The 18,333-nt window shown below is 50.1% G+C and overlaps 9 protein-coding genes across 9 annotated transcripts; 4 read left to right on the plus strand and 5 right to left on the minus strand.

Annotated features, from left to right (window-relative positions):
* The first annotated feature begins 160 nt into the window (after positions 1-160).
* BDV17DRAFT_169374 (uncharacterized protein) lies at positions 161-2,437 on the plus strand. Its single transcript, XM_073754790.1, has 3 exons — positions 161-1,401; positions 1,461-1,747; positions 1,812-2,437. Exons 1-3 carry the CDS (start codon positions 193-195, stop codon positions 2,260-2,262), a joined length of 1,947 nt encoding a protein of 648 aa, XP_073619492.1. The 5' UTR covers positions 161-192; the 3' UTR covers positions 2,263-2,437.
* Positions 2,438-2,494: 57 nt separating this feature from the next.
* Positions 2,495-4,206, minus strand: BDV17DRAFT_253328 (nucleoside transmembrane transporter FUN26). The gene is made up of 2 exons (XM_073756650.1): positions 3,885-4,206; positions 2,495-3,812 (listed from the first exon to the last, which is right to left on the minus strand). The coding sequence occupies exons 1-2, from the start codon at positions 4,061-4,063 to the stop codon at positions 2,639-2,641; spliced, it is 1,353 nt and encodes a 450-aa protein (XP_073619493.1). The 5' UTR covers positions 4,064-4,206; the 3' UTR covers positions 2,495-2,638.
* Positions 4,207-4,294: 88 nt separating this feature from the next.
* mdr2 (ATP-binding cassette permease mdr2) lies at positions 4,295-7,217 on the minus strand. Its single transcript, XM_073756651.1, has 3 exons — positions 5,774-7,217; positions 5,085-5,720; positions 4,295-5,030 (listed from the first exon to the last, which is right to left on the minus strand). Exons 1-3 carry the CDS (start codon positions 7,004-7,006, stop codon positions 4,548-4,550), a joined length of 2,352 nt encoding a protein of 783 aa, XP_073619494.1. The 5' UTR covers positions 7,007-7,217; the 3' UTR covers positions 4,295-4,547.
* A 107-nt stretch (positions 7,218-7,324) lies between these two features.
* On the plus strand, positions 7,325-9,149 carry BDV17DRAFT_169446 (Hsp90 co-chaperone CDC37). Its single transcript, XM_073754792.1, has 2 exons — positions 7,325-8,463; positions 8,524-9,149. The coding sequence occupies exons 1-2, from the start codon at positions 7,508-7,510 to the stop codon at positions 9,029-9,031; spliced, it is 1,464 nt and encodes a 487-aa protein (XP_073619495.1). The 5' UTR covers positions 7,325-7,507; the 3' UTR covers positions 9,032-9,149.
* Positions 9,150-9,338: 189 nt separating this feature from the next.
* BDV17DRAFT_287607 (clathrin light chain CLC1) lies at positions 9,339-10,279 on the minus strand (the record flags this gene model as incomplete). Its single annotated transcript, XM_073761202.1, has 4 exons — positions 9,339-9,690; positions 9,786-9,886; positions 9,954-10,183; positions 10,240-10,279. 4 exons carry the CDS (start codon positions 10,277-10,279, stop codon positions 9,339-9,341), a joined length of 723 nt encoding a protein of 240 aa, XP_073619496.1.
* A 470-nt stretch (positions 10,280-10,749) lies between these two features.
* Positions 10,750-12,194, plus strand: BDV17DRAFT_287608 (CTD-interacting domain-containing protein; the record flags this gene model as incomplete). Its single annotated transcript, XM_073761203.1, has 5 exons — positions 10,750-10,847; positions 10,897-10,988; positions 11,041-11,099; positions 11,152-11,293; positions 11,341-12,194. 5 exons carry the CDS (start codon positions 10,750-10,752, stop codon positions 12,192-12,194), a joined length of 1,245 nt encoding a protein of 414 aa, XP_073619497.1.
* A 194-nt stretch (positions 12,195-12,388) lies between these two features.
* On the minus strand, positions 12,389-14,197 carry BDV17DRAFT_169425 (t-SNARE syntaxin TLG2). Its single transcript, XM_073754791.1, has 4 exons — positions 13,937-14,197; positions 13,335-13,867; positions 12,922-13,265; positions 12,389-12,859 (listed from the first exon to the last, which is right to left on the minus strand). The coding sequence occupies exons 1-4, from the start codon at positions 13,957-13,959 to the stop codon at positions 12,584-12,586; spliced, it is 1,176 nt and encodes a 391-aa protein (XP_073619498.1). The 5' UTR covers positions 13,960-14,197; the 3' UTR covers positions 12,389-12,583.
* Positions 14,198-15,256: 1,059 nt separating this feature from the next.
* Positions 15,257-16,096, plus strand: BDV17DRAFT_279449 (calmodulin; the record flags this gene model as incomplete). Its single annotated transcript, XM_073759717.1, has 6 exons — positions 15,257-15,259; positions 15,371-15,427; positions 15,495-15,510; positions 15,602-15,727; positions 15,789-16,001; positions 16,062-16,096. 6 exons carry the CDS (start codon positions 15,257-15,259, stop codon positions 16,094-16,096), a joined length of 450 nt encoding a protein of 149 aa, XP_073619499.1.
* Positions 16,097-16,675: 579 nt separating this feature from the next.
* On the minus strand, positions 16,676-17,739 carry BDV17DRAFT_287611 (uncharacterized protein; the record flags this gene model as incomplete). Its single annotated transcript, XM_073761204.1, has 2 exons — positions 16,676-17,675; positions 17,726-17,739. 2 exons carry the CDS (start codon positions 17,737-17,739, stop codon positions 16,676-16,678), a joined length of 1,014 nt encoding a protein of 337 aa, XP_073619500.1.
* Positions 17,740-18,333: the final 594 nt, after the last annotated feature.

The following is an 18,333-nucleotide window of genomic DNA, read 5'->3' on the forward strand; positions in this document are numbered from 1 at the left end:
TGGCTCCTTTCTGAATGCACGACATAAGCAAAGCTAGAGTCACCCCGAGCAACCACGCGCTATCCCGTTTATAGAAAGATGTCAATAGCCGCGGCCCGTCAACGATGGCAGCTTCCAAGTTGCCTTCGTGCTCTGAAGATAGTCCAGATCTTCTGAACAACCTTTCACAGGGGCTGCACATATCCAGACGTCATGGAATCAGTCCAATCCCAACCGTACTTCCAGGACACCCCTCCGCGACGACGCACCGCCAGAGCTCCAAGCACACGAACGACCGGAAAGCGCAAAGTATACGGCAAGCGGAGGACAGACGCCCCGAGAGCGGTCTTTGAAGAACGAAGCCCTGCGAAGCCTCAGGAGGATGTGAGACCGGATGTGGACCAAGATGCCGTCGATTCCATTCAGGCCAAATTGGCCGACATTCGGATAGATGAGGGAGCAGTTGCTGAAGAAGCGGAGGGGGAATATGAAAAAAAAAACCTAACTATAACGACTGTTTCCCAATCCCATACGAATATCACCGATGAGGAACCCGCCCCAACTCAACAATCCCCGCCGAAGAGCACCCCGAAGAAAACCCCGAAACCCAAAAAGATATATCAGACAATGGTTGAAGTGAGAATTACTTCAAGGCCTGGTCCGCAAGAGCCGCGGGAGCTAGCGAAGGAGGTCTCCAGGGGGACTCCTGTTCTCTTGGATAGCTGCAAGCGAAGTACAAGAAAGCCAAAGGCAAAACTGTCCCGAAGAGCCTCGTCTGGATACGTCTCCAATGATAAGGCAACTTCATACGTCCGTCCTATTCTATATGAGACGTTGTCACCAGCCGCAGCACAGGGTGTACAGAAATTTGACTCGTGGGCTGCGCGGGCGGGCGAGATGTTGGAAGTTGTGAAACTGGCAGAAGGCTCATATGGAGAAGTCTATAAGCTCCGGCTGAAAGAAGACATATGCCAGAAGGAGATGTCAAAGTCCAAGTTGGCACGCCTCAAGGCATGTGGAGATGGCGTTTTCAAAGTCGTCCCTCTACGGGCCCAGAGTGGCCCGGGATCGAAGAAATTTACTAGCATCGAGGAAATCGTGGCAGAGGTGAAGATGCTCAAGTATTTAGACCCTATACCAGGGTTTGCACGATTCAGAGAAGTCCATGTTGTCCAAGGCCGGTTCCCTGAGGCTTTCCAGAAAGCATGGGACCACTACAAGGAAACAAAAGACGATTGTCTCAACCCTAATCCGTCGAGTAAACGGGCCTATCCCGATTCACAAATCTGGGCAATTTTGGAAATGGACGATGCTGGTTGTGAGCTTGAGAAGTTTTCTTGGTCTTCGATCTTCCAGGTCTACGATATATTTTGGGGCGTTGCCATGTCTTTGGCTCGCGCAGAAGAATATGCTTTGTTCGAGGTAAGTTGCCTTTATAATTATTGACAGTACGAATATGAATAAATTCTCACCTCAAATAGCATCGCGATCTTCATCTTGGCAACGTTTGCATTCGGACCACGCGACCAGATGGTCGCATGCATCCACCATCGGACTTGGAGATCATGCGTCAGTCATACTCGAGCGGCTATGGACTAAGTACCCTAGGAACAACACTTATCGACTACTCCTTATCACGTGCGGAGTTGATGCTCGACGAGAACTCAGGACTATTCGAGATGACTTCCTCGGACCTGGATAAGAAGCAGATATTCGATGCCATTGGCGAGGATGAAAATGACGCTCTGCTGAGGGATACATATCGACAGTAAGTGAACCATTTTTCTTGACGTGAGTAGGCTAGTCATGGAATGACGCTGATTGCGCATTAGTATGCGTGCCCAATTATACAAGGGCAACCCCGTCGACACGGAGAAAACACCTGATATACCTGGAATCTGGGCAGAATATGCGCCCCGCACCAACCTGATCTGGCTCCGATTCCTGCTAAAGATGTTGCTGAACAACAAGAAACCCGAGTCTCCAGACTTCGTGGCCCAAGCTCCGCGTCAACCTCTTGCTCAATGTTCACCTAATAAAGAGATTAAGAAAGCAACTAAATCAGGCAAGAAGCACGAGGCTGTCAATGAAGCTCAACTTACCCCTGGTGACCGTGCCACAATCTCACAGTTAAAACGCACTCTTGAGGACAGGCTTAATGCTGTTCTTGACCTTCTGGATCTGGAATATGGACATCAAGACATGTGTTGCGCGGCGGATTTGGTCGCTTTTGCTATTGATGCTCAGTGGCTTGACGAGAAGGATTTCTTTTCTGCGGAATAGAGGTAGCATACATGGCGTCATGGCGTCTTTCTTCGATTGTATTGTCTTTGATGGCGGGCATCGTGCATTGTATGGCATTCATAGACGGTTTGCATGGTGCTGGAGTTTGTCTGGAGAGTTATATTTGTCTTTTTTTAGGTGTTGTTGCATTTTAATTTACTTCTTTATAATCAAAGGGCATTAGCCGAGAAACACTAGTATTGTTAGATACTGATTAGAGCTGAATCATAACCATAATCAAAACCAGTCTATTTCGCAAGCGCTAATCTATAGACAAACAGATGGACGAAGCAGTCTCAGACCAAAATACCATGTACAAATGTCTTCATATCTCAATCACTCCAGACGCCAAACTGGTATAGAAATGCTATTTCAATCACGATCCCGACGCAAAGAAACTCAACAAACTCCCGGTCGCCAACCCAGCAACAAGCATGAGACTCATGAACCCACCAGCGGGCTCCCGCTCCTCAGCAGAAACATAGTAGCCCGCGCCCATCATACAACAACTCGAAAGATAACCGTTCGTTGCACCGAACAGGAACTGCATGATGAACAGGTAGAAGAAGTCGCTCTGCACGACCGCGCCCCGCCCGCCGACATTGCAGAGGAGGTACAGCGGGATGAACCCCGCGCGGATGATAGCGAGAATAAGCAATGCGTAGGGACGGTGAGCTAGTGAGTAGCGTGGGTTGAGGACGAGGAGTCTGGTTAGGAGGTCGCCGGCGTTCCAGAAGAAGAAGGCGAGGGGGATGAAGGCGGCTGGTTGGAAAAGGCGTGCTGAGGAGGAGCCGCTGTTGACGGATTCGATTTGCGAGGTGTAGACGGGGAAAACCATTGTTATTGCAAAGCAGAGGTAGATTGAGATGGCGGGAAGGCGGAGCTTAGAGAAGAGCGTCCAGAGACTGACGGTCTTGTGCGGTGTTGTTATTGGATCGGACGAGCGGTTGGTTGATTCGGACTGGTCGTCTATGATGTGTAGGGATTGACGCTTCGTGAGCCAGAGAAAGGAGACTAGTGTCAAGCTTGAGACTCCCGTTGCTGTCAGAAAGCATGCAAATGCAGATTTCCAGGATGCCTCCGGTGCCTGCTCTTCGCTGTGGTCCTGTTGCGGAACTGCTAGGGCAGAGAACATCTGAGCTAAGGACGGCAATACGCCTGCTACTCCTTGGCCACCCATGATTGCCTGAGTATATTCTTCCCTTCCGAACCCGGAGACGTAGGCGAATACTCCGTTCTGGTTGATTCCAGTAGCCATGCTGGTTCCGAACACCATGACCATCACGAAGCCGAAGTATACCCCGACCGATGCATCCTGGAGCAGGAGTGTAGAGAAGGCGAGTAAGGTAAAAACGACGACGTTTATCAGCAAGGATATTATGATTCGTCTCGGATAAGATGCTGAGTCTTGCAGCTTGGCGAGTACGAATACAGAGCCCAAGTTGGTGACGGTTGACACGGTCAAGATGGATGATTGATAATGTGTCGTCGCCCATTTATCCGACTGAAAACGCTGGTGAAAGAATGGTGCAGCAGCCAGAAACATGTTCCTAGATAGAAAGCAAGGTGATTAGCATGTGTACTTCGGTATCACAATGCGGCACGTTGACTGAGTGACGTACCACGCCCATAACATCGACACCCCCAAGATAAAGAAGACCCAGTATACGGGGCTCGAAAAGGGCGGACTCGACTGGGCTCGAGCAGCTGGTGTATCGATGTCATCTTCGTAGGCCACTGGCTCTTGAATAGGCTCATACTCCGCTGTTGGCGGAGCGAACCACTTTCGAATGCGGTCCATGCTATAGCACAGGAAGAAAATTGAATGCAGAGCGTGTGTAACAGAGCAAAATTCAGCTCATGGCAGAAGTAGATTAGGGCCTGGGAACAGATGCTCTGAGGCTTCGCGGAGACTTGAAGTTGTTCTCGCGGAGTGACGTGAAGTACTGGCACGCCGATGCCAAGACAATTGGATGTCACGTTCTTTAATAGATGGAGCAAGTTATCCTATGCTTACTGTAAAATAACATTATTTTGACAGAGCTGAGTTTTTCTATTATGTCTATCATAGTGATTATAGTAAGGGACCTGGCCTAAACCCGTCAAGCCTGGATATCCCATACAGCAAATGCGCATCGTGTACAGGTATGTATATCATCAGTGTCACTCGAAGCCCATGATCCGGGCATGTCCGAGCTGTGAGACGAACGGAAGAAAAAAAGTGAAAGGAAGTATATCTAGCGTTCGTGAAATGTATTTGTTGGAACAAACCCAAAGGTAATCGCTTATCGACGTAGCTCAGAGCCACGGCTGGCTTCAGCGTCACCGTCTTCCTCGGGTAGTATTTCCTCAGGTTGCACTTCCCAAGGCTTCTCTCTGATAGGAGAGCTGACTGGTGGCTGCGAGTCACCCCCACTTAGTTGCCATTCCATAAGTTTCGCGAAGGCACCATCTGGGCGCGCGCTTAGTTCTTCATAGGTTCCTTGTTCAGCAACCTTGCCGTCGTTGCCGAGGACGACAATCGAATCAGACCGTTTGATGGTAGAGAGTCGATGAGCAATACTAATAGTCGTGTTGTTGCCACGGAGAAGCGCCGCAAGAGCGCTGTTGACTAGTGTTTCGGACTCCGCGTCAAGAGCGGAGGTTGCTTCATCTAGAATTAAAATATCGGGGTCTTTAATGAGCGCACGAGCAATCGCAATTCGCTGCTTTTGCCCTCCAGAAAGCTGTGCTCCGCGAGGTCCCACTTGGGTGTCGAGGCCGTCCGGCTAGAACGCTGTCAGTATAAGAAGCGGAATTGGGGAAAACGCGGCTAGACTTACGAAGTCGCTGATGAATTGACAGTTTGCTTTCCTGGCGGCGGCGACAATTTCAGATCTGGTCGCTTGCGGACTTCCGTATGAGATATTCTCAGCGATGGTTCCAGAGAAGAGGACAGGCTCCTGTGCGACAACTCCGATCTTTCTGCGGAGTTGCTTGGCGTTCATTTCCTTGATGTCCTTGCCATTGATCAGAACACGCCCCTCGGTGGGACTATAGAAGCGCAAAAGTAATGAAGCAATGGTGGATTTTCCACCTCCTGAGGGACCAACGATCGCAACATTTGTGCCTTGCGGGATCTCGAAATTGAGCTCCTCGAAGATAGGAACAGCGGGTCTGGTCGGGTAACTGAAGGTGACATTTTCGAAGCGAATAGGGCCACGCGCGGTCACAACCTTGGAGCCTTTAGTCGGGGATATTGTCGGCTGACGATCCTGCAATTCAAACAGTCGACTGGCGGCTCCGACTCCCTTCATCAGTTCAGAATAGAAGCTAGACATGCCGAACATGCTGGATCCCGCATACGCCGTGTACATCAGGAAAGAGGTCAGCTCGCCGATGCTGATACCGCCAGACTTAACCATGTCACCTCCCACATAAAGCAGTGCTAATATCGTCAGGTTTCCCATGAGTCCAGTCTAGAACATTCATCAGTTGAGCTTCGCAAGAAATAGACATCACTTTCACTCACAGAACTGAAAAAAGTTGCACTAATCAGCGATTCTTTCTTTCCAAGATCAAAAATCTTCCGCACTTGAGTATTATATCGATTAACCTCGAGGACTTCGCCAGCGAATGATTGACTCGTTTTCACATTTCCCAAACGTTCTTCCGCGATCTTAGTTAGAGTTCCTAAGTTTCTCTGAATCTTGCGGCTGAGATTCCTGATGGCTCTTCCATAGAAGATTGCTCCTATTCCAATCGGAGGAAGCAACAGTGCTAAGATGCTGGATAACTTGAGACTGACATAGGCCATCATACCAAAGCCGGCCGCGCCACTAACGGCTGCTCGCAGACCGTCGGAAAGGTTTTGAGTGATACTCTTACCAACAATGATCGTATCGGAACTGAGTCGAGAGATCAAGTCACCAACCCGATTCGCGTCAAAGAACTCAGCGTCCTGTACGAAGGTCTGGCGAAAAAGCCTTGAACGGGTCCTGGCGACAATGCGCTCACCTACAATCCGCAGAATAATGATACGGCCGTAGTTCGCAGCCGCACCAAACGCGAGAATGCTGGCTAAAGCACCGTAGAACATGGCAGGGCTCAATCCAAACAGGAATTCACCATTTTCTGCCGTCTTCGTAGAGGCGTCAATGATCTTGCCGATAGAAAAAGGAAGCGACATGGTAATCGAAGAAGAAATCAGTAAGCAGACAAAGGCTAAGGCGAGTTTCCATGCTTCAGGTCGCGCGATGAGCAGAAGCCTCCATACTTCCCCGAAGCCAGAGCTTTTTCCACTAGCACCATCTTTATTGAGTTTTGCGCGCAGGTTGACCTGCGCTGCCTGTGCTGCCTTTTCAGATAACTCAAATCCTTTATCACTATCCTCATCCTGCTGTTCCTGGTTCTCCGCGCGCGAACTCTTGGTCGTCTGAGTGGGAGGCTTAGCTTCGAGGAATCGCTGCGTGGAGGAAAATGTGCGAAGTTGTTCAGATATTGATGGTTTGGAGCCTGGAGACCGTGTTTTTCCTGGGATGAAGATACTCGCTGGGCCATGCTTTCGCTCAATGAGAGGTCTGCGGCTGTAGAAGGAGGCAGAAAGATCGGAGAATGGCCGGATGACGACATTCTGAGTGTCACGTCCACGGGTAGCTTGATACAGCTCAGGTCGTAAGCTCATCAGGGTGCCTCCATTTTGAGTAGAAATCGGTCTGAAGTGAGCCCCTGTGGCCCAGAAAGCCCGCAGGCTAATGCCGCGCATTTCGGGGATGACGAAGCGCAGTAACGGCAGGTCAATATGATGTAACAGTGGGCAAACCAGATGCCATATCTCAGTGAGCAGCAAATAATATCTGTGGGGAGTTCATGACAGTTTTACAAGCGTCAATTACCGTGTCGCAATTGACAAACCCTTGAAAGACGAAGTAGTAGTAGAGTTGAATCAGATGCGAGTTGCATCAGCCAAAATCCCGACGGAACGGAATCGGAGCGTCGGAGAGGCCCGAGTTCTGCCACACTGTACCGCCTATGATGAGGCTCGGATGGAAGGTGACAGACAACAATCGAGACTTTTCGAAGATGGGCCTCGTTGTTGGCACCTCCAATCTGTTTTCACGGAATCTGTAAAACCGAAAAGGATAGGGATAATCCACACAAATTATCAATCCCTCAACGTCGAGCTGTTTCACTCCAATTCCTTGGGCTCGATCTCCTTTGTTTTTGCCCCACTTTTCACCCCTCATTGTATAGTTCTGCATCCAAGATGGTGCTCGACTACAGCAAATGGGACGCTCTCGAGCTGTCAGACGACTCAGATATCGAAGTCCACCCCAACGTTGACAAACGGTCATTCATCCGAGCGAAGCAGGCCCAGATTCACCAGCAACGAGAGCAACGACGCCACGACATTAAGACCCTGAAGTACGAGCGTATCATCAACGATGGCCTACTCTCACGAATTGAAAAGCTTCTTACATCATTCAAAGAGAAAGAAAGCTCTACATCCAATCCAGAGGAGGTGATTTTCTCATCACTCATGGATTTCGCGAGCAATCCCTCCGACGACAAGCCCCCTTCCGCACCAGAGGGTGTCCATACGCAGGAGGAACAGCCGAAATACTCTCAGATGATGAGCGCATTGGTGGATCAAGTGAAGAAGGAGGTTGAGGAGTCAAAACCAGACAATCTATTCCAAGCATATGTCAAGGGTGTGCAAGGCCACAAGGGCAAGGTGCAGGACTTACAAAAACAGCTCTTCACAAAGCTTGCCGAACTTGAGAAGGAAGAGAGCAGCAAGATCACGAGCGAATCGATCCACATGGGATTCGATACCTCTCACGTCAACAGACAAAAGGCCGCAGCATCCGCGACAGAGAAGTCAAGCTCGGTTGAGCTTCTGAACCCGGGTGCGGCATCTGGACCTTCGGTGGATGAAAGCAAGGACAACGAGGCTGTGGATGACCCGGATAGCATCCAAGCCAGCGCGTTAGCGAAAAAGTTTGCGAAGATCGACCGGAACGACTATCGAGCTCTGCACCAATACATTTCTAACAATCCCAAAATTGTTGCTGAGAAAGAAACGGACGGTTTGTTAGTTGAAGCGTTCAACAGTCAGATGGACGGTAAGGAGGACTATGCTCGCCAATGTGTGCACCAGGGACTCCTACTACAATACTGCCGCTCGCTTGGTCCTGATGGTATTTCACTTTTCTTCAAACGGTATGTATCAGGCTAAATCCGCTTGCGAGGTGACGGATAACTGACTCAACTTCCGCATAGTATCACAACGAAGGAGCACCAGGCGGCAACGCTTTTCCGAAACGACGTCAACGAAACTTACAACAAGATTAAGACACGCGCCGCTGAACTTGCCAAAGACAGCTCTGCATCTAACGATCCCGCCGGTGTTGAGCAGATCCAACTCCACGCCGTCGACCCAAACACGAAGATTACCATTAACATCCCTTTGAGCGACTCCAGCGAACCCGTCGAGGTCGAGGCCCGGAAGGTCTTCGAGTCCTTCTCTAAGGACCTACAAAAAGCACTGGCATCGGAGTCATTGGATGAGGTCAACAAGGTTCTTGGGAGGATGAGTGTCGAGGAGGCAGAAGACGTTGTGGAGAAACTTGGACAAAGCGGCATGCTTAGTCTCGAAGAGGGTATTGTCGATGCAACGACGGAAGAGGGCCGCAAGAAGCTTGAGGAGATCGAGTTGGAGGGTAAAAAGGAGAAGCAAGTAGCGGAGGATGTCGGCGAGCCTGGTGGTGATATCACTGAATTGGATTGAATACGGAGATTGTCAGCAACATATGCATGATGTTTATATCCTATGAGTAATAGCAAATGAGAATTAGGGAGCATGTCTATTCCTCGAAAGAAATATTATGAGTATAAACAGACTTTCAGGGATACCAATCGAAATCACCGTCCATGAACCATAGAACTCCCGCGTCCCTTCAATGACCAATCGTCGTGTCAACAACAGATCAAAGTAATAAAAGGTGGCATAGAAGCTAAGAAGCAAACTGTTTTATTTACGTACATCGGGTGAAGAGAAAAGGTCAGAATATTAGTGAATCAGCATAAAACGAAGTTCAAACGCCACTGGCGCCGGGCGCATTCTCGTCTTTCTTGAGGTTGAGCAGCAACTCCCGGAAGCGCTCCTTTCCTGATCCGTTTGCACCGCCCCTGGTGCCCTTCCCAGACACATCAACGAGCTTCGCAATCCGCTCCCAGCTTGTCCCTCCGGATGATGTGTTTTCGCGGTTGTTAAGGAACTGCTCCGCCTCAGCGGCAGTCTGAGCACGAAGCTTATCTGTCTTGTTATTGTACGATACGTAGAAGTCGTCGATGTCCTCCCTAGCCTTCTTTATGGTAGCCTCCTTCTTCTCGTTCGAGATCTCCGCCCGGCGAGCAATGTCCGCGTCCCGCTTCTCCCGCCATTCCCTAAGAACAAACAAGAATTAGCAATTGGCAATAGATGGTGGTCCAGTGAGGGAGACCAGACGACTCGTGGATGAGAGGGAGGGTGTTGAACATACTTGACGGGCTCTGCCTCTTCCTCAGGAGACTGGTAGCTTGAGTATCCGGTTGGCGGGAAGGGAGCTCCAGTGCCGGTGATGGTACCGCCAGGAGCGACTTGCTGTAAAGCATCAAGACACATTAGCCAACTGACGTGCTGCGGGCACGCTACCAATACAACCACGTACCTCGTTCTGTGTGTCAATGGCTGGGAACGAAGACTCGAATCCCGAAATCTCAGGTGCAGCACTGGCCTGTGCCTCGCCCGCACCTCCGAGTAGGTCGTCATTGTTGACATCTGTCGCAGCGGCGTCTTGTGCAGTCGCAAATTGTTCTGCGTCGTCGCCGAGGGCGGCCCGTTCACGGGCTAGGAAGTCGTTTTCGTCTGCGCCATTGGTTTCGACAGCTTCAGTTTGTCCTATGATGTATAGTTAACCTTGGGACATTTCCAAGTAAGTATTGCGGGTAACTAACCCGCAGAGAAGTCCTCCAATGAAGGGAAGCGGTCAGCCATGGTGATATTTGTAGGTTCAGGCTGGAGACAATCTCTTCGTGCAATAATGAAGAAGATCAAGAACCAGTAAGCAAGAAATGATGATCAAGTGATGTTCCAGGTGGCTTCTTTGAAAGAGAGTGTTAGGGAGACGATGGCTGAGCCGGGGATACTGCCGCCAAAGCGGTGAATGAGCTAGGACCTAGGTGCAACAGAGAGAGCTTGAATGTTGCTTCTAACTCAACTTCTCCCCAGAAGTGAATTATCTGAGAATCCTCCTATCAATTCACCCGTCGCTTTGACTGCTCGCTCTGCGTTTGCTCTGATCTCAGTGTCGAGTGCCGTGTCAAGAATTGAATTGCTCTCCGAGCTCGGCGACGGATAGCGTTCAGCGCAAACGGCGAACCAACACTCGATCGAGTCTCAGTCTACAAGTCTTCGATTAGACTTCTTACTCTGAAATCTGCTTCTCCTCGAAGATTGAAGCAATTATGGCGTATACTGATGATTCAGTGAAGGCAAAGCTATCTGCTCTCAATGAGACTCAGGAGGGCATTGTCACTGTTGCGCAATGGGTTATGTTTCACAGGTACAAACCTTCGCTCCCTCTGTTGGAGACTCACTAACAGTGTGAATAGACGTCATGCTGAACGGACTGCTCAGCTTTGGCTCCAGAAACTTCGCGATTCTCCAGCGCCGAAACGTCTCAACCTGATATACCTCGCAAACGGTACGTTCTGTTGCGCAAGCCGCACGATACTCGGAACTGATAAGGGTAATAGAGGTCGCACAGCAATCAAGGGCACGGCGCAAGGAAGATTTTCTCATAGCATTCTCGCCTGTTAGTGCTCAGTAAGATGGATCCATAAAGATGATCTACTAACAACAGTTAGGTCATTGCCGAGGCCGTCGCAATCGCCTACAAAGGTGCCTCCAACGATATTCAGCAGAAGATTAGGCGGGTGGTTGAAGTCTGGAGACAGCGGAATATCTTCGAGCCTCCAATTCAAGATGCCGTCGAGGCTCGAGTGGACGGTAAGGTTGCTGTGATTCCTTAGGTTGATTATATGCTAATGAAATAGAAATTGACAAATCGCGCTCTACTGGCAAGAAACCCTTACTCGGCGGTTCGCTATTTTCGAGCCCGTCCGGCTCGACGCCGTCGGAGTTGCAGCCCCTGGTTCCGCTTCAGGTAGCGCTTTCTAAAGCGGCTGTTGCCTCTGGAACATCCGACACAACTGCCACTGCAGAGTATGATAAGATGAACGATCCCAACGTCGCACAACCGACCCCTCCTGTACATGCTGCTCGACTCAGCCAGCTTCTGAAGACGCTCGCGAACGCGGAAAGCTCTGTATCAGAGGTCATCAAGTCACGCCTTGCCCTCATTGATGGTTTGGAGAAATTCCTGGATACCAATCGTACCGCCTTAGCGAAGGAAGAGGCTTTGGTCTTGCAACTACAACACAAGAAAGCGGAAACCGAATCCAAAAAACGAGATGTTGAGGACTCAATCATGAGAGGGCTTTCCGCGGAGAATACTCCAGCAGCCGATCTGAACACGGGGGCAAGCGGCGAGGCAGTTCCTCGCCCAGAGGTTGAGACTCTCACACCACCTCCTGTTGAAGCCATTACCCCTGTTGGGTCGCCGAAGCAAGATCCACAGAATCCAGCGTCTAATGCGGGCAACGGTGCCCAAGCGTTCGCAGGCTTCTCGTTAGGGTACGACCAGTCCACCGATGCCTCCATCCCTGCGCTCAGTGGACAAAGCCAGCCTTCTTCGACAGCATATGGTGAAATCCCGCAAGAAAGCATGAATGGGCTCCACACCAAAAAGAGGAAAGTCGCCCACGAAGAAGAGGACTATGCAAAATTCGCAGGAGGAGATTTAGATGCGGACGTTGCGGAGTTGTTGAACCAGGAAAGTCATGCTTAAAGCTGAGCTATATCCTGGTTGTCTATCTCTAGAAGCGAACCTCAGGCCGCGGGCAAATACCTTCTTCGGACACTTCTGCTGAATATTAACTATTGCGATTGGGCCCTGTAACACCTATTTCCTTCAATTTCAATACTGTAGCTACCTCTTACTGTTGATGGGATGATATATTAGAGCTCAGTTGAGAGCAACATTCAATTTAGCCTTGAATACTTGATTGTCAAACTTGTCCCGGCATTCTGCTTGACCAAGCTCGCTTAGAACGTTTCAGATATTCCGGTAGCAGATGCACCGCAAGCTCGAGGACTTCCGGCCACGACTCGGATTATCAGATTAAAAAAAATATATTCTCAAGGCTATCATTATGGTATCTCTAAAAGCACAAATAATTATCGATATATATCAGGATCAACCCATTTGCTTCTCGCGACTCGCATCAGTGAGGGAGAGCGTGAATGGCTATGCGTGATTTCGAGCCCTCGCGGCCGTAGACCAGGGGATGGATTTTCCGGTTGAGCAGGAGGTGGTGGAGAGGGAGGGGGAGCAGGTTCTGATGAGGAGTGATTCTTGGGTTTGACGAGGAGGACGATTATCATGCCTGCCACTAGGAGGATTAGAAGAAGGATTATTTTGCGCTTTGTTGTTCGTCGTTGATAGCCGGTGGCCTGTATAGGATCGATTAGTTTGATTCTTTGGGTTCCGGTTCTTGGCTCTGATTTTAACATACCACATTGAGTTCCTTTTGAGCTGATTTGACGTCGGTGTTCATTCTCTCCACGTTGTAGTCTATGCGATCCAACATAGTGCCCTGATCAATGACCATTGTTTGTAGCTCGCGGAAGATGTCAGATAATTCAATGATTCCCTTGGCGATATCATTGATCTCTCGCTCTCGTTGTAGAATTGCGGCGTCATTCTGGCCTGTCATCCGTTGTGTGGTTTGCTGGAGGGTGGTTTGCGAGAAGGATTTATCGGCATCGGACTCCATTAGCGATGGGTCTGTGTATGGGTTCTGCATGGGCGTAGCGGAGCGGTCAAATTGGGAGGCTGTGTCTTCAAGTCCTCGTAGTTCTATTGATACAAATGTTAGCTATTCATTGGTATGTTTCGACAAGCCAATGCCATGTTGGACTGCCTCACTTCTTAAATATGTGCTTTGCTTCTTCCGGAACTGGGCGCTGGCTTCTTGTACCCTCGAGGCGAGTGAGATCTGGATATTCTTTGCCATAGTCTCATCTCCGCTACTCACTCCCCCTTGTTGTTTGGTCTCGTGTACCATCACTTCGATTCGCTGAACAAGCTTCTGGCATTCATGGAACCCGCGGGTAATTTCCTGAGTGAATCGTTCGATGATACGCTCGTCTTGTTTCCGTAGATCCTCATCACCAAATCCCGGTAATAAGTGCTTGTGGTGTAGCTTATCTAGTTGTGCCGATTTCTGCGCAATATCCGCGAGCAGGTCCGTCACATCCTCCTGAACGTCAACCCACCGTGGAGGTAGAACGTCCATCTCAATGATTGCATCGCCATCATCGTCTATCCCCGTTGATTCAGAGATAAGTCTCCGGCTTTCTTCGGACTGCGAGGCCGTATCGGAGAAGCCATTGGGTGCGCCGAGGTATCGCGGCTTCTTCGCGGGATGATGTGTGAATGACTGGCGGTAGGAGATGTAACTGGGAAAGGACAGGTATCAGTATAAAAACGAAGGATGGCGCATAAGCAAGGGCAGAGTCGCTAAGTACAGGTTGGTGCGGTCCCGCCACATGGTGGACGATTAACGGCCGTTGCTTTCCCCGGATCCTGTTCAAAGTGTCCTTTATGGTAGGCTGAGCATCATTAGTTGAAGAACAAAATTCGGACGGACTTCTGCGATCGCTGATGATAGAATCGAGTCTCGGGCTGCTTTGAAAGGCAATGAAGGCAGGATAGAGCTGTTTCGAGGTCCGGAACTAGCACGACGTAACGGCGATCCAGCCGGCAGCGGACATCGGCAGCTTGATCATTGCTGCCCACGTGAGAGATCCACGCTAGTCCTGTTTGGGAACCATTGTACCTGGCCTGGGCCAGCCAGCTCAAGGCCCCTCTACAAACGATACTACTCTCAAAAGCCAAGGATCGTCTTTTGACTGCGTGGGCCCCTCTGAAATACTATCTGGCAAGGATAGGTGCGGCGAAGAGACCGGTTTGGCCACTTCACAGAGCAGCAAGTTTATGCACATCTTGCGGCGTGCCTGTCGATCCACTTCCACTTAACGCATCCAAGGCCTGGTTCCTACAGAGTATCTAGACTACTCTGTGTACCTCATGCCGAGTACCTGTAATGCAAAGTCAATTACCCTTTGGTTCCACCTGGTGCATCTGGGATTTTTACAATAATGTACTCGATGGGGTTGTCAGAGGAAATCCCGAGTAGTGTCGTTCTGGATGTCGGCTCTTCCATCCACCCGGAGATCAAACCAGGGAGCCAAGCCGTAGTACCTGTCTACTAAGTGGTTCTGCAACGCCCAGGGCAGTACTCGTGATGCCCTTGGTTAAGACACTGCGTTGGACGTTCAGGGCGAAGTGCTTCAGCCTTCAGCTGCGTAGAAGCACCCCAACATCCACTAGTAGGTAGAAGCTCGGAGCGGCTCCAGAACAAGCAGCATAGGCCACTTAGTATCCGTCAATTTCTCCAACTCCCGGCCTTGCCAAGGAAACACGTCACTATAAGATGAACACAATAATGTGGCTCGAGAACAACAAAGTCATTGGCATCCAGAAGCGCATTGGTGAAAGCTGAGCTGAGAATCAGCCTTTCAGCCCTTCGTGGATCGCTCAGGCCAGGCAGTGGCCGGAGCGGGTCACGTTTTAGACTAAGCGACCGCCTTGCGAGGCATTCAGCTCGTTGGCCGCTGGTTTATTATTGTGGTTTGAGGCGACAGGGGACTTCCCTTAACTCTCTCTTCCCCCCACCACCGCTCATCTTCACCAACGTATCCTTCGCTCGTGTTATTTCTCCTCATTCCTGTCTCATATCCATCCCATCTCCAATTCTCGCAACTCCCGAACTCACTACTTTCACCATGGTACGCTCTTCTTCCAGTCTTCCCGACTGTGTTGCGTCAAAACGCACCCCCCGCTTTGCGGGGCAGATCTACCTGCATTCTGCGCAGACGAGCTCACGACTTCATTTACAGGCCGACTCTTTGACCGAAGAGCAGGTCTCCGAATACAAGGAGGCTTTCTCCCTGTTTGTAAGTGACATTAGTGACAATGATTTGGTTTGGTTTTCAAAGTACTAATTCATTCCGCGTTCAACAGGACAAGGATGGCGATGGTTAGTGCATTCTTTTCGGCGACGTAATCGCACACGTTTAGCGCCAACAACAACCCTACTCTGTCCGAACTGGTATTGACAGGTGTCTTAGGCCAAATTACCACCAAGGAACTTGGCACCGTGATGCGCTCGCTCGGCCAGAACCCTTCTGAGTCTGAACTTCAGGACATGATCAACGAAGTCGACGCTGACAACAACGGCACCATTGATTTCCCAGGTATGAGATAATGCAGAACCTAATTTACTATGAAACAGACACATCGCTAACTGCCAAAAAGAGTTCCTCACGATGATGGCCAGAAAGATGAAGGATACCGACTCCGAGGAGGAAATCCGCGAGGCATTCAAAGTTTTCGACCGCGATAACAACGGTTTCATCTCGGCTGCCGAGCTGCGTCACGTCATGACCTCCATTGGCGAGAAGCTTACTGATGACGAAGTCGATGAGATGATTCGCGAGGCGGATCAGGACGGCGACGGCCGAATTGACTGTACGTTGCTTTCCTTTGGATATTCAACAAGACGTGAGACATGGTGCTAACCAGGAGCAGACAACGAATTCGTGCAGCTTATGATGCAAAAATAAATGCCTCTTATGATGTCTATCGTTAGCGAAGAAGGTGTGGACACTTCCCACTGTCTCATCTTAGTTGTCATATCTTGAATGTAGCCCATCTAATTATGGATACAGCACTTGCTGGTTGTAACGGCTTTTATTATTGCTCTGTGTTTTTGTTGTCTCTCTTCTTCTCAACCTTTACTTCAGTGACAGTGACGTAGGACTGGGTAGGCTTAGTTCGATACAACTTCAAGCTTTCGCGGACCGGGTAAGATCTCGATCCTATCGGTACATCAAGCGTCCTCCATACTCTAATGTCCATATTTGCCCTGTCACTCCATTATGCCAGATTCTGGCTTATGTCTTGTGTCATTCTCCATTCCACTAGAGTCCTGTCTCCTGGTTCTTTTGAGTAGTTTGCGGCTGACCTATTCCTGGCTGATGGATTGATGACCCTTTTCATAACACGCCCACTCTGATCCTCTTCAACGTACTGCAGTTCGTTTCGACTCGACATATGTATAACACAAGGTTCCCTTCAAACAGAGCTCAAGGAGCCAAGGCATCATCCACGAGATTTGTATGTTGTTCCTTGCTCGATACATTTCATCGGTTGAATCTAAATATCTCCATAAACTGCCTCGCAACATCCACGCCAGCATCCGGATCAGGATCTTCATCCACCTGCTGCCCACTTCCATCCCCGTTCGCAACTCGCTCAACACCCTGCGTACCCTGCTGCTTCTTCAAATTTCGTAGCCGCGCTTTAACCTCCTTCCCTACATCAGGCACAAGAATAGCCTCCCTCGCCCCCTCAATCTCCAACTTCGCCCAGAACTCCCTAATCAACGACGCGGTAACGGCATACTCCGAGTCAATATCTGCCTCCTCCACACCATCAGGGAATGCCATATCAATACCGGAGACTTCATCCTCCGCATCCGCATTCGCATCCCATGTATATGGATTCGAGGCCCTCGCCTCCCTTTGCCTCCTTGTTTGATAGAGGCCCGAGAGCGTCGTAACCAGCGATGGACCCCGCCACTCAATCTCAACGACTGTACCCCGCACCCGGACAGCAGGTTGCGTCTGCCGCACGTCTCCAGCACGGACTCTAAAGTCGCCAACATCGTAGACTACCCCGTTCGGCACGGTGACTGTATGCCTCGGGGCCCAGAAGGGCTGGCACGCATACGCAAAATGCTGATAGAGCGCACCAGTCGATGAGAGCGGTACGGTCGTCATAACCATTGGCATTGTTGCAGGTACGGGTACCTGCTGAGAAGACTGTGAGCTAGATGGGGTAGGGGGTACCGAGACTGGCGGTGTCGCTGTACCCGGTCCGGCACCGTCCGCCGACGGGTGTGAAGCATATATAAATCCGTGATTCGGGTAGTACGTTAGAGATAGAAATTGCAAGTATCTTGGGGCTGTTGGTCGTTGGGGGCCTGATGGGGGTAGACATGAGGGAGTGTCTCGCATTAGCTTATGCTCTAGGGCCCAGCGCGCGACGGGGGTTGCCTCGTCTGCAAAGAGAGAGTTGAGCCTCTCTGTCACTGTAGAGAGAGCGGCGGAGGCATTTGGGTTTGATGGGATGAAGAAGACTCTGGTGCTGTTAGTGGTGGCATAGCATAGCTGGGGAAGTTTGATTGGTACCCTGTGAGCGGCATTGTGCAGATTGCTGGTGGGATGGATATATAGTACTCGCGCACTCTGAGCAGAGGAGCAGGCTATATCTCCTTACACTTCGCTTCTGAATCACAGAATATCGCTACGGCCCGTACAGTTTATAGACAGAGAATAGACACTAATCTAAGCTACCGTTAATCCATGCAAGCACAGAAATGAGGTCAAATCTGAAAACTGACCTCGAAAATATAGAATCCCAGTCACACAGCCAGATATAGCGCAGTGCCGCTTCCATTCGGATAAGTATTATATATATATAAAGCTCGTAATCGTCGTGATATATGTTGGCTAAAGAGTCATGCATCACGAACAACGGTCTCTTCTGGTTTGGAGAGAGCTCGGAATTGTCGCCTGAGGCCGCAATACAAACCAGGCAAACAGCCCGGGTATCTTCTGTCATGGGGCGAGCCCGGCCAGGGTCAAAACAATTCCAACTTCCTCCACATCTGATTGACTGGAGTCCCCGACATTCTTCGGTCGTTTATTCTCTGTCAATCGGTCTGAAACGTCACAGCTGTCAAACAATGCCTCATATATTGCCTGCATTTCAGTTCAAAGACGCTGAGCTCAGAAGA

The sequence above is a fragment of the Aspergillus undulatus genome, assembly GCF_047715775.1.
Source record: "Aspergillus undulatus strain CBS 261.88 unplaced genomic scaffold BDV17scaffold_5, whole genome shotgun sequence".
NCBI classification, from domain to species: Eukaryota; Fungi; Ascomycota; class Eurotiomycetes; order Eurotiales; family Aspergillaceae; genus Aspergillus; species Aspergillus undulatus.

What these genes read in the sequence shown, in the direction of transcription:
- BDV17DRAFT_169374 (XM_073754790.1), top strand. Translation starts at nt 193, where the DNA reads ATGGAATCAGTCCAATCCCAACCGTACTTCCAGGACACCCCTCCGCGA. An exon ending in AAGAATATGCTTTGTTCGAG is followed by an intron (nt 1,402 to 1,460) that starts GTAAGTTGCCTT and finishes CACCTCAAATAG; the next exon opens with CATCGCGATCTTCATCTTGG. An exon ending in CTGAGGGATACATATCGACA is followed by an intron (nt 1,748 to 1,811) that starts GTAAGTGAACCA and finishes ATTGCGCATTAG; the next exon opens with TATGCGTGCCCAATTATACA.
- BDV17DRAFT_253328 (XM_073756650.1), bottom strand. Translation starts at nt 4,063, where the DNA reads ATGGACCGCATTCGAAAGTGGTTCGCTCCGCCAACAGCGGAGTATGAG. An exon ending in GTGTCGATGTTATGGGCGTG is followed by an intron (nt 3,813 to 3,884) that starts GTACGTCACTCA and finishes CTTTCTATCTAG; the next exon opens with GAACATGTTTCTGGCTGCTG.
- mdr2 (XM_073756651.1), bottom strand. Translation starts at nt 7,006, where the DNA reads ATGCGCGGCATTAGCCTGCGGGCTTTCTGGGCCACAGGGGCTCACTTC. An exon ending in GTGCAACTTTTTTCAGTTCT is followed by an intron (nt 5,721 to 5,773) that starts GTGAGTGAAAGT and finishes TGAATGTTCTAG; the next exon opens with ACTGGACTCATGGGAAACCT. An exon ending in GTCAATTCATCAGCGACTTC is followed by an intron (nt 5,031 to 5,084) that starts GTAAGTCTAGCC and finishes ACAGCGTTCTAG; the next exon opens with CCGGACGGCCTCGACACCCA.
- BDV17DRAFT_169446 (XM_073754792.1), top strand. Translation starts at nt 7,508, where the DNA reads ATGGTGCTCGACTACAGCAAATGGGACGCTCTCGAGCTGTCAGACGAC. An exon ending in ATTTCACTTTTCTTCAAACG is followed by an intron (nt 8,464 to 8,523) that starts GTATGTATCAGG and finishes ACTTCCGCATAG; the next exon opens with TATCACAACGAAGGAGCACC.
- BDV17DRAFT_169425 (XM_073754791.1), bottom strand. Translation starts at nt 13,959, where the DNA reads ATGTGGCGGGACCGCACCAACCT. An exon ending in TGGCGGGACCGCACCAACCT is followed by an intron (nt 13,868 to 13,936) that starts GTACTTAGCGAC and finishes GTCCTTTCCCAG; the next exon opens with TTACATCTCCTACCGCCAGT. An exon ending in CTCAAAAGGAACTCAATGTG is followed by an intron (nt 12,860 to 12,921) that starts GTATGTTAAAAT and finishes GATCCTATACAG; the next exon opens with GCCACCGGCTATCAACGACG.